Here is a 13,732-nt window from a genome sequence, read left to right on the forward strand (position 1 = left end):
TGGAGCAGGCAGGGAAGGCTCTGATAAACGCCCTGCATCACGTCGTGCCCTGCTACAGCAAAGTTAAACTCAACAGCTGTGCCAGCACCACACGCACAGCACAGAATGCCCTTCTAAGAGTTCTGACACTGCGTCCACTGCCAAGTGAATTACAACACCTGGAAAACAGGGCAAAACTGAGATGGAAGACACCTGTAAAAACAGAGCTGGACTCCTCCAAAGCGAATCTAAAGCCCCAGCAGATGTTCTTTTCATCTCCACACTCATTACTGGCTGCTGTGAGACAGTTAAAGAAAAGCTAGCACACTGATTGCTCAGGATCTCATCCACAGGAACAGATATCAGTGGTTCAGGTTCTCAGGCACCAGACTACCAGGACACACCTTGCTGGGAAAGGCATGGGATGAGGAAGCACGTGGCCTTGTTGGAACACAAAGAGGTGTAGAAGGTGAAAATGCACAAAGCCTCAAGCGAGGCAGGCTTCATTTCCACCACATCTGTGGTCAAGAGTGCCAACGTACCAAGAAAGACACAAACCCTTATGAGCTGCTCTGTGAGGAGCAGGAGGCAGCAGCTGGCAGCACAATCCAGCAGTGTGAGGACCACGCTGAGCAGCTCCTGCTGCTGACCAGGTCTCAAGACCAGAGAACTTCAGGGGGTCGAGGACGACCATTCCACACTCGCATACTTGGCACTGCATCCCAGCACTCGCCCCTCTTTGAGGATCCACCAGCTGCATCAGCACAGGGTGGCACAGTGGCACCGAAGGGGTCAGTCCTTTCACAACTGGAAACACAACTGAAGTCATAAAACATGGAAAGAGAATTCAGAGATCAGTGAGAAGAGAGACTTTGGACCCCACTGTTCATTTATTTCAGCACCTAACTGATCCCCCAAGGCTTTCATTAAAGGGCTCTTTCCATACTAGTTTTGGTCCATGGGCTAGACCTGGTTGCTTAATTCAAAGGCCAGAATGCCTGACAGCACTTCCATCCAGTGACTGAAGTGCTCAGCCAGCCCCTTGCTGGAAACACAGAATTTCTGCAGACCAAATCTGGACAGCAATGCTTGAACCAATGCCAAGGTGCCTCATTTGTGTGACTAACTAATACCACATGAATCATTTATTTAAAAAGAAAGAACTTGGATTTTCAGGGACTTACAAATGTAATAATTACTTCTGTCTTTTATATCTCACGAACATTTTGATCTATGGTTTCCATTCAAGGAAAGAAGCTATGAGAACAACTGCTGGCAATTATTTGCAGTTTTTGTTTGTTTTACTTTCGAGCACAGATATTTTGCTATTCGCATCAAGAAAACTTTCTTCCTTCTCTCAAAAACTTTTCCCTGTGCTTTGTTGTTTTGATATGGATGTCTGGTAAGATGCTTTCAGAACATGATGTGAGTGCATTATTTAAGCAGGTGCTCTCTTCTAATGAAGCAAATAAAACACCACGCATGACAGAGCAAGAAATTAACTTTGTGAGAACCAGGAGGATACAGGTTTAATTTCTCTTCATTCAGGAAAACAACAATAATTCTGTATAATAGCATGCCACAGTCTTGATGAAGAAGTTCAGCACTGATCTTAAGTCTGCTCCTGTAATACCACTTTTCTATTACACATAGGCTATCAAGCATTCAAAGAGAAAGCACCCTGAATTCAGTAGGGAAGAACAAATCGGAATGAGGTGATTTGCATTTGCCTTCCAGGAGTCTGTTCTCTTATGCTGTAGCTGGAAGATGATTTATCCAGCATTTCCTTTGTGCTACACAGAATTGATGCAGAGCAGGCACACTGAACTCAGCTTCTTCTCCACTGAAGTGCTGTGGTTGATCACTGTTAGGGCTCCCGAGCGAGGCAGATTTCATTTCAGCCAGATCCATTTGTCACCAACTTCAGTGTTGTAGCCCTTCTTATAATTGCAACCAGGAAGCTAGAGAAAACAGAAAGTTTAGTCAGGCATTTTGTTACTGCTTACCAAAGTTTTTAGATTCTCTACAAAGCGAGTGGTGTTATCTGCAAAAAGAAATATGCCATTTTTTGCAAAATTAGGACTTGTAGAAAAAATAATTCCTTTAGAGAAAAATAGATAATACACACAGAAAATACTATTTCAATACTGTATATAAACACATTTATATATAAACTAAGCCAATATCTCACCAACAGAAAAGCACATTCCATCTGGATTCACCCATTTCTACCACTGTATGCTATTCCTCATTTTCATTAGAGATGACCCTTCTAATCTTGCTGCACGGTAGAAGAATGGTATAAGTCAGTAGAATCTCATGCCAAAATAGATACACTATTAAATGCATAAGTTTCATACATGAAATTCTGAGTTAATTACTACATTTAAATTAAACCATTCAAATGAAATTGCATATTTAGCCTTCAAGAGCTGAACTTAGCTTCACTAAAGCAGAATGCAATCTCTGCCTGTCTCCACCAGCACAGCCAGACAGCACTACTTGCTGGAAAAACTGAAGTTTCTCAACACCCCACCAACCCAAATTTCACAGGTACCCTGGGACCAAAACAACAACCTTCACTTGCAACCTTTGAACCTCACTGACCTTCAAGCAGCAGCTTTTCCACACAGACCCTGCAGGTCTCTGGGAGCTGATTGCTGCAGACTTGCTGGTTAGCATGACTGACCCTTCTGTGCCACTGGTTCCCAGCCCAGGACTCATGGAAACACTGATGCTACAGTCTCATTACTTCTTCTCTGAAGTATGTTACCCATTGCTATACATAAGATGCCATATAAGATAGGTGATGGTAGTTAGTTAGAACGTGTAGAAACTGTGGGACTCAAATTGGTATGGAATAAAGAGTCTTAGTTTCAGCTGGGATGGAATTGTTTCCTTCAGAGTGCCTGGTAAGATGCTGTATTTTGGTTCTAGGAGAAAAGCAATGTTGATTACACACTGATATTTACAGCTGCCTGCTAAGCAGTGCTGTACAGAGCCAAGGCCATTTGCAGTGAAGGGCCCATGGAGTTGGGAGGGAGCAAAGTTAGTACAGCTGACATAAACTGGCCAAAAGGACATTCCATACCATATGACATCATGAAGAAGGAGTTCTGAATGGGTGAGAGTTCATCTCTCTCTGTTATGCTGCTCAGGGGCTAGCTGGGCATTGGTTGGGGGTGGTGAGCAATTGCTTGTGCATCACTTGTTAGATACATTCATATAATTACCATTTTCCTTTTCTCTATCTTAGTCAAAAGTTTCCATCTCAGCCCATCAGTTCTACCTTTTCTACAATCTTTTTTCCTCTGATTCTCTCTCCCATCCCACTGTGAAGGGGGGGAGTGAGCGAATGACTGTGTGGTGCTGAGCCACCAGCCGGGTTAAACCACAACAGTGGCATTGGGCTGGGGACCCTCAGAGTCAGCTGTGCTGTTGGATGGCACGTCAGGAATTATGGATGGTTTCACAGGTCTCTGGAGACATATTATGCAAGAGCTCAGGCCAAGTAAACCAAGAAACATGTTGCAGAAGGAAAGGCTGAATGGGTTGGAGCATCTGGGACATCAGATGTGCTAGGAAAGCTGGAGGGTCTGCATGCTTACCAGGGAGGGAAAGCAAGCTGTAATAGGGACAAGTCTAAATGGAGATGCATTAGGCCTAGCACTGCCAGCCAGGCAAGGGAAAGGATTGTTCCACTCTGCTCTGCCTGGTATGGTGGGGGTGAAGAGAAGGCTGTGCCCCAGAGGGTGGTGGGCATGGAGCAGCTCCCAGGGCTCCCAGAGCACCAACCTCAGCCAGAGGGGTTGGGTTTGGGAGGTGCTGTGTGGGGCTGTGGTTGGACTGAGTGACCCTTATGGGTCCCTTCTGACTCAGGATATTCCACGGTTCTGTGACAGTAGCCCATACAGGTTCTTGGCATGCAGGAGTTCAAGGAGTAGCATCCAGGCCTAGAGCTGAGGAACAGCAAATCTGGATGTGGAAGGACATGGGAGACTTAAGAACACAGTCCATCCCTGGAGACTCAGCTGGTCAGCTAACAGACACACCTGCAGTCAAAGCATGGCATGGGATTTGGCAGGAAGAGGACAGACACAGCCTTGCAGACCATGCATGGGCAGCATGACAAACTCAACCGCCAAGCCATTCTACCTTCAGCCTTAAAGATTTGGGGAAAGAGGCTGTTTAGGTAGCAGCCATTTTAAGAGATTACCAACACAGCATGCAGGACTGTGAGAGAGAGCCTGCCAATACAGCAAAGCAGCACACGTGCTCTGTGCAGGCTAGGAGAGTGCAGGCTGCACCAGCAGGTCAGCAGAACCATCTCTTAGCAACTCGTTTTGCTAAAGCAAGGCAAAATTTTAGAGTAGTTGCTGCCCAAATAAACGCAATCCAGGCTCTGTATGCACTAGTTAACTGAGCCACAGTATAACAATTCCCAGCAACAGGATCAATACCTTATGTTGGGCAACTGCTATAAAGTGAGTGATCCTACAGACAAAAGAGATGCAGGTATACTAATAAAAAATGAACAAAATAATAAGCAAAATAATGTATCAGCCACACTCTTTACAATTAATTAAGCACAGATTGTCCACCCAGCTCCACACAAAACCTGGTTCCACAACAGGACCCATGGCATGTCCTAGTGATCTTTCCTTTCAAAGAAACTGGGAAGTATCCTGCTTAAGAGAGCTGTCTTGATGAAATTTATGCTTAGGCCATGATAACAGCTTAATCCATGCTGAAGCCTCTTTTAAGGAAGGTGAAGGGATCTTTTTTTTTCTTGATTTGTTTATTTTAGGGTCAGAACAGATTTCTTTCTACAAAGCATCAAGCTAACCGAAGACTTCTACTTCCTTCATAAGACATCCACCACCCTGCCCTGTCACAAGCTATTACAAGTCATTCTTGATCAGTTTTTCTAGGGTATTTCATTTCAACTTGTCTTTAATGTCTTGTATAAACATCAGAAGAAACCATGCTGTCCTGTTAAGAGTTACTCCTGCTGAGCAAAGAGGAGATGTGAGATGGAAATAAATGATTACTATCCTTGCCCTACAAATTTACGGTTGTGAGTTAGGCAGGGCATAAGACCTGCTGTGACCAGCCTGTGTCTATTAATTCTAGCACAAAAACATCTCTCCCTGGTCCTCTCTGGGCAGCACATAATTGGCCCTCTGATACCTAAGAGATTCCCAGATAACAAGATTATTAAAGCAACAGGAACTCTCTGGGAACATACAGGGCTTTACAGTTCCATTCCTGGGGAAACCTCCCCTATTAAAACAACACAGTATCAATCCCAGCAGAATTCAAATTCATTGTCCAAAACAAATTCCACATGTGCCTTTGGTTAAAGACATGCAAAACATCAAAGCAATTTTTATAATAAGTATTCATCCATACTCCATCATTCACAGTGGCCTTGGCAAAAGCAGCTGAGTTTCAGGGCAGGTTGAGGGGCCTTCCAAACAGCCAGGAAACTGCACATAAACAAATTTCATTTTACCTAGCAAGTCGAATCATGTGAGTTTATGTTCTGTGTGCTATCTATCTTAGGTGCAAGCAACAGAGATGACTTTTGAGGAAGAGCCCTTCAAAGCTCACATCTTTCAGAACTGCCCATAGTAAAGCTGCACAACTAGGTACAAGGCTGGTCTACGCCAGCATTTGGAGAAACACTGCAATGGGAGTTGTTCCTGTTCTTGCAGTGCTCTGCCTCCCCTCCACTTCCTCCTAGAAGAAGCATTTGCTCAGGTGTACAAGGAGCCCGTACTGACACAATCAAAGGAAAAGCATCAGTGACCATGCACAAAGTGGCTGAATGGACCAAGCAGCTCGATATCAAGAGAAGGGAGAAATCCTATAGTACTCATCATCATCTCACCTCTCTGCTGTGCAGCCCCAACCCTCTCTGCAGCTTGCTGTATCATTCCACAAGCCCAGTCATCTCCCTCACCCAGTGAGAAGCATAGCACTCCTTTTGGCTGGCTTATTTTCAGTGACTCAATGAGTTCCTTCAGCCAAACGCATACCCGACAGCTGCAAAGAGAAGTGGTGGGAGACAAACATGGAGATGCAGGGAAGCTGTAGGATGTGCTCCTTTTGGGGCCAGCAATTGGCTAAGCTGAGAATCTACCCTGCATCCTTAGCTTTGCACCAGCTGAAGCTCCTAGCCTGCTGGCTGCTGAGCCGATACAAGGGCAGGGATGGGAACAAGCAGCAAGCACCAAAGCTGCCAGTATGGCAGCCAGAAAAGGTGATGGCTGGAAAAGAGGTGACTGAAGGGAGACAGGACACAGCTCCATGAAACTCACCAGAAGCTGTGAGAACAGAAAGAGGAGCTGAATATTTGACTACTACTTTCAGTACAAGATACGGGTGCCAATAAACAAAGCCAATGGTTAGATGGATCCATTGCTGAAGAACACTAACGGCACTAAAAATTCAGTCTCTCAATGGGAGATCAAGCGAATACTTGGAAGAGACTTCCATTTTCCATGACTCGAAATTAAGTGTAAGTTTCCCAGTTGAACTTGCAGCAATGCCACATCACTGTCAAGTGGCTGGCACATTCACAGGACTGCTCCACGCTCTCTACCTTCAAATAAAGCTTAAATAAGACTAAAGAAAAAGTACAACTTAATCAACACATTAATAACAGCAACAGTAGCGCTTCTTATCACGCATGACCTCTACCAAACATTTCCAAGGAAACTGAGAGTAGCAGCACTTAGGGTGAGACAAATCCCACCCAACCCTTTCCTGGCATCATCAGCACAGACCTACAGAGCACACCAACAGGTCTGCTCAATACCAAGTGTCAGAATGCAGACAGTAACAATCTTTCCTTTGAAAAGTAAGAAAAGCCACGTAGTTTCCACTACCTGGGAGCAGAGATCCCTCCAGAGAGACCCAGCAGCATGAGGAGGTGAATGTCAGCTCCTGCAGGGACTCTGCTGGATAACGGATTTTTTCACTGCAAGAAAATGAAGGAGACTGAGAATCAAGCTCTGGTCTGCTGTGATATACTGCAGAACCTGGAGCTGGCAGCAGGGATTAGCTCAAGAAGCATGCTATAAAAACCACTATATGAAGAAAGGAACTAATGAAATAAGCTCTACTCAGCAAAGGTAGAGCCGGCTCAGAGGAATCAAACTGCTCAACTTTAAAAGAACATCAGTAAAAAGATGAAAACAAGATCATCTCATCAGTTAAATTAAGAACTCTGCCACAGAAGTGCCTGTCAAAGCTATAAATGTGATGAAAAGCCCTATAAAGTGGTATATGCTGCAGAGTAACAACAAACAGCTTTAGCCAGCTGTTTGCTATATGCTGCAGCCACAGCAAATAAAATCATTTCAAACCAGACATGTACAGGTAGAGCACTGGAGAGTTTCAACAGCCTGAAAAGGTCTACATCCATAAGCTTAGAATCTGTCTTCTTTTCCAACACTCCGCGAGCAAGAAAGAATCACCACTCTTTTCCCTTCTGCCTATAAGAATGCATTCATGAGGTGCATAGTTGGATTTCCAGAGGACTGGAAAAGACAGACATTTGCCTGCAGCTTGGCTCCTACCATCCTTTCCTTGGTGCTGTGAGCATTCACTATAGTCTAAGTAAGACAGCACTCAAAATCTTTAGTGGATTGAGGTTAAAACAGACACAATTTAGTAAAATTGTTCAGTGGTTCCTACCCTTCATTCATTCATTTAAAAACAACCAAAAACCAACACATAACTCTCTCAAAAAAACAAAACAAACAAAAAAAACAACAACAAAAACCAGAGAAATCATTAGAGTTTCTATGGAAAGATAAGGAGGACAAGGCTTATTTCCTTAAAGCCAAAGCATTTTCACTTCAAACCACATAGCTGAGTATCAGCAGGAATCCAATCCGTAGAAAGGAATTTGTGACTTACAATTTGAACAACTACAAACACCATAAACAATCTAATGTATAACTCTAGCTTTGCTTTTGCAAGACAGCCAAGAATAAATAAGCAACAGGGCACGGCTAAATATTTTACTGCAGTCATTTTCCAGTGTCAACTTGCAACAGTACTCCACACTGGCAGAATACTTTGTTTTTCCTTAGGAAAGGGCATGATAAGAACACCAATCGCTCACCTCATAGTGCAGGGTCCACTGTACGTCGCTGGAAAAAGCAACCAAATTCGAGTCACAAAGACTGAGCTAACCGTAGATTCATTTTTTTAATTGGGCAGGCACAATGCAAAAAGCTCCTTACAACAGGACTGCCAACAGAAGTCTGGTTGGAACTAGATGATCTGTAAGTCCCATCCAACCCAAGCCATTCTGGGATTCTGTGACCCTGAGTAAAAGCAGCTCTTTGATCACCATTTCTAGATTAAAAACCCCTGCAGTGCTTCTCCCTATAAAGGTGCTATCAGGAGAAAAGGAAGATGGCATACAACAGCTCAACAACTCAAATTCACATAACTTCACGCTTTAAGACCCATGGAGATGATACCCCAAGGAGCTGGAGCAATGCAGGCATGGGAGGAAGATCAAGAAACAGAACCAAGCACCTGCTGTACATACATGCCAAAGCCATTTCCTGATTTAGAGCATGATATTCAGTACAAAAAACCAAGCTGAAACTGGCCGATGTGGGGCTTCCTTCAAAGTTCCCTCAGAGATGCACTAGAATGGAAGCAGTTTGGCTGAAACTTCTTCCTCCATTTCTCCATCAACAAAATATCTTTTTTTCCCAGCTATTTTTTCATGTGCTGTTTTTTTTGTTTGATTGCTTTTAGTGTCTTAATAGAGGTTTATCTTGGAGACCATGTTCCTGTTATGTCATGGGACAGAAGGGTTTCAGAGGGTAAGGATGTGCTGCTCCCCAAAAAAGCGTTTTCTTTCACAGGACTCAATGTCAGAGTGCCAAGTTTAAAAGAGATTATTTTAATAGCAGTGGATGTTACTGCCTTTTTGATTTAGATAGGCATCCAGTACTTGGGACAGCATGGCATGTAAAGCAAAACCAGAGATCTGACAGTCCTAAGGGGCTCAAAGTCCTCCCCTCCATATTTGGGATGGATATCTCTGCCTGTTGCCCATGCTATCTTTGAAGGTAAGCAGGGAAGAGAAGCTACACAGTTCCAAAGCAGAAGAGGGGCTATTCAAACTTTTCACGCTTCCTATGCATATTTAAGGTTGATGAGAACAGAAGAGGACCAGTGAGAAGGAAACAGAAGCAGATCATGTGCCTATTCCACCCTTTCCCAAAAAACCTTCAGAAACAACTTTATTAACTTTCATTTTTAGTAGTTCCTCGGGTTCCTGTAGTCCTACAGCTAGGCAACATCTTCCTTTATTTTAGAAATGGCTAAAAATATTTTTGCAGAGATAAAGCAGCAAAAATAAATAGAGCTTTTCCTAATTTATTGCGTGCCTGTTTTCATCCCCTCCTGAATCCAAAAGCAGATAGGGCTGGCAACTGTTAAACAGCTCCATAAAAATAAGAAATGGAACAGGAGTCCTTGGTCCTAAAAAACAAAAAGTTTGGCAAGACAAGAAAAAAAAAATGGCAGGAGAGGAAAAACAGAAGATTGTTACCATGGCATCCATGTTTGATATAATTACAAACATAGAAAGAAGGAAAAAAAAAAAAGAATATCTTAAACTCCTTAATTCTGCAAAGGCAAGACTACCATGGAAGCCAACTCTTGTTACCTAAGTAAACTGTGAAAAGCTACAGGACTCTGTAAAAAAAAAAACAAAACCAAAACCGTAACTTCTGTGCAGTTCTACTTATTCACACAGAGCAGATCATGTATGCGTGTGTATATGCGCATGTAAAGTGATTAATTGCTGCAACAAGCCTGTGTAAAATCTGAGGCTAAAGGCCAAGGTGTGTACCACCCCACAAGAATTATCTCCACAATAAAGCTCACTGCACTGCTTTCACACAATATGGAGCTGCACTGACTAGACAAACACAATGTGAGATGTGTAAGGGATGGAGGGGATAGGTGAAGAATCAATACTTTTGTCTCTGCTTTCCTCACACAGTGAGCACTGCGAAAGTGCACATTTTATCTCAGGATAGAAAAGGATGTTGCACAGTTTGGTTTGGAAGAGAACAGGAATGATCAAGGCAAGAAATCACCAGATGGAAGCTGAAGGGATCCCCAGGATCAGCAAACAGGCAGTGCACGGTGGGGAAAAGCAGTATGTGGGTAAAGAGACAGGAGCACAGGGTTCACCAATTCCGTACAGGAGCAAAAGGATGGCTCAGATGGAAAGATTACAACTAACACTGTTCTAAGCAAGCCTTATGCACATGCACTCGCTAGAGTCGGAACTCATATTGTGATAGAAAGCATCTTTGAAGGTAGTTCAAGAGTGTGGAATAAATTCTTCAAAGAATTCTTCATAAACTGCGTGCTCCAAGGGTAAGGCACACATCCCTGACTTTCTTCCAGTTGTATCGCTCTGGCTAACAAAAGATAAAAAACATTCTGATAAAAGATTTGCTTTATTACAAAAGGAACTTCTAGGTGCACGGACCTGTCTTGTGGTAAGAGAGTTTATGTGCCCGAGCTTTTGTTCATTTTTTTTAATATACACACCCACACATGCACTTAAAGAATCCCAGCAAGCTAGAAAGAGGATGCAGTACTCCCACTGCACGTTCTTACCCCCTGGAGAGAGGATGGAAAAAAAAACAACAAAAACCCTAGAATGTTGGATGCAAGCTGTGCTTTATAGCATTCTGCTGAAAATAGCCCTGTTCTCTTCCAGGATTTCTTAGATCACTCTTTAAAAACACTGGGGCAAGCCACTGGACAAATAGAGGAAAGTGACTGCACAAACTAGGGTTGGAGCAAGTGGGCTAACACGCATGCCTTTAATTAGAAATGATGACACAAGAAAGAAGATCAGGTATTAAATACTTAACTTTCCTGTTACAGCAAAAAATTCTCCACTCCGATACATAAGTGAACACCAGCAAGCCCTCGACTCCAAACTCTTGTCCATCAGCAGCAGCTCATTAATTTATTTCATTGTCTTTTCAAATACAAAGTTTGGGTAAAAGAAACATTGATCACTTCCCTACAATCTCCAACGTAACCATTATTTTAAAGTTCAGCATCTTTGTTTTCAGAGGTAAAAAAGTAGGTGACAGTTTGAATATGAAGCTCAGACAGCTGCACTTTTATGTAGACAGCAAAGAACATGCACATAAACAAATCCTCTTTTCACCATCCCTAGGAGATTCAGGCAGGACTTGCCAACACTATTTGGGAGCGTGAAGTACAGAAGTACATTATTTAAGTGCACTGATTCCATTAAACAGAATCATTTGGTTTCGTCTTCTCTGCAAACACATCTGCCTATGTGCTCCAGCTTCACATGGCGCACACGAAGTTTGGGAGCACTATCTGTGGGACTGTGCATGGCTGGAAGAAAGTGCAGAGATACAGCAGTTGTGGAAAAAGAAAAAAAAAAAAAAATAGCATTCAAGCCTTTACTAGTCTGACAGTTCCTAAAATAATGTTGCTTCACTTAAGAATGAACATGCTTATCTCTGATCTACATACCCTGACTAAAAGGTTACTTTTCCTGTGCCAGAAAAGCATCTTTAGAAGTTTATGAATGCGTGAACAGAATGTCTGAGCCCTGCCAGATGACTCCACAGTAAGAGGAAGAGGCAGAAAGCCACCTCCTCACATATGAAAAGAACATTTACAGGAGAAATTAAGAGGATATACATAAAAAGCAATCTTACGGTGTTCAGAGCTGTATGTGGTTACCTCATGATTTTGAGGAAAGGAAAATGTACTCAAATCTCATTCCCTGAGAAGTGTTTCCTCCTCCTCCTCAGTTGCTTGTGACTAATTGATATTTTGAACAAAACCCAGCTTCTGCCTGGAATTTGCAAATCCCTGAAAACCACTGTTATTAGGCAGCATGAATTGTGTGCATGCAGCTCTGAAAAGCACAGCAGTTAGTTACCTATTTGTACGACCAGGATGTATAGCTAGTTACAGGTCTGCCGAGGAAGAAAAATCCCCTACACAAATCATTGTGTTTATCTGGTAAACATCATTACTCTAACTTTAAAAGCATGCATTTCCCACAAGGAAAAGTTCAAGTTCTGTAATTACACCATAATTAAGCCTTTATTTACAAGTCACGTGAGCCTAAAATCTTTATGTGTCTTCAAACGCAAGAGTGGTGGCAGAGATGCAACCATCTGTGCACAGACATGGGCAAGGCGAGGCTTTATGAGCTGAGATTCCCTCCCATCAGACCCAGCAAACTCGTAGCCAAGACTTGCGTCTACAGTTCATCTGCTTCTCCTGTCTGTGCTGCTTGGTGTCGTGCTGTATTACCTCTGAATGCAAGCAAGCAGAAACTCAGAACTTCATTTGCTAAGCAAAGTTGGAGGAAAAATGCAGCTCTTAGGTTTCAACGCAAATAATTGGATTCTCAGAATGTTAAACAGCACGTGGGGCTGGCTCTGTGTTCACCTTTCTAGTAGCTGAGGTGAATGCTTCACATCTTTTCCACTGTGCACGTTCCCCGTGCCTGAGGGCTTACAAGAGTTTAAGTATCCAGAAGAGAAAAAAAAAAAATAAAAAAATAGTAGTCGGTATTGTCTGGATTTAACAGAATGCTCTGTGAATCACACGACTCCTCTTTATTCCAAATGACATTATCACTTTCCATACTACTTCCCTGAATCAGGGCCTAAAAGAACGCCTGCAGATGGGAGATTTTATTTTGGCAATGTTTTTTGCAATGAAAAGCTCAGGCTCCTGCTGTCAATTAACTGGCATCGAGCAGAGCAATCCAAAATCCCAGCTTTCTTCCCCAGGTACTCTTATACCTACTCCTAAGCACCCCATTGCTGCAAGGAAAGTGACTTTTCCCTGAAGGCAGCTATCTGAGGAGGCAGGACGTTCCCAGTTTCATGCCAGCATAGGGAGGAATGTGCTGTTGTACAGCTGGAGGAAAAAAAAAAAAAGGCTTTCAAAAGTAGCCCCCCTGCTTTCCAGCACACAGCTCTGAGGTCCTAGCTGTGTGTTAGGCAGCCTCAGCAACTCGCAGCTCCTCTGCTAGGTGACATTTCATCCGAAAAAGCCTATCATCTATGGGAAGAAAGGCACCATCAGCACAGATGGACGTTGCGTGCTGGCAACAAGGCATGCAGTAGGCCATTCTGAAGTATGTGCTGCACACACGTAGACATCTCTTGGAGTGAAGGACTTCACAAACTCTTAGACTGAGCCTGAAGTTTGGGATTCAAAATGTCACACTAAAAAGCACAAAACTGATAGCTCAGATGAACCACAGTTGTTAAAGCAGCTTTTTGCTGTTTTAACCCTTATTGTCAACCCCCCTTACAAGGTGAAAAGAATACATCTCAAATGAGGCAGCACAGCACAAACGTAGAGCCTCTCCACTGCACAATTAACTAAGGAGGAACAAATTCTGTTAACAGTTGTTTCAGAAGTCCCTATGAATATTCGAGAAGAAAACTCTGCTAGTTCAGTTTCCAAATGAGCCCACAGAACAGTTTTAATTCTATTAAGAGATTGTATACAAGCACAACCAGAAAAATGACAAAGCGCAAGTCATGATTTGCATGGTTAGAAACAATTAATACAGATATTCCTTTCCTTTCGTGATTTCTAGGAAAATAAACAAAAACCTAGCAATCATAGAAGATTTCAATACAACTTGAAAATGAACCATTGCCTGCAACTTCTG

General features: G+C 42.9%; 1 protein-coding gene across 4 annotated transcripts in view; it reads right to left on the reverse strand.

Moving 5' to 3' along the window:
* Window positions 1–1,477: 1,477 nt before the first annotated feature.
* Window positions 1,478–13,732, reverse strand: part of NDUFA10 (NADH:ubiquinone oxidoreductase subunit A10) — a 39,578-nt gene continuing 27,323 nt past the window's right edge. For 3 of the 4 annotated variants that reach the window (XR_014884307.1, XM_085227783.1, XM_085227782.1), the window contains one exon: window positions 1,478–1,940. Coding sequence is in view for 3 of the 4 variants with exons in the window: in XM_085227783.1 (XP_085083909.1) it covers window positions 1,872–1,940 (69 nt within the window). In the remaining variant the exon portion in view is untranslated. Of the gene's footprint in view, window positions 1,941–6,780; window positions 6,965–13,732 lie in introns of those variants that run through there. The other variant, XM_085227781.1, reaches the window with a different exon arrangement.

Source organism: Meleagris gallopavo, chromosome 7 (assembly GCF_905368555.1).
Source record: "Meleagris gallopavo chromosome 7, MGAL_WU_HG_1.1, whole genome shotgun sequence".
Lineage (NCBI taxonomy): Eukaryota > Metazoa > Chordata > Aves > Galliformes > Phasianidae > Meleagris > Meleagris gallopavo.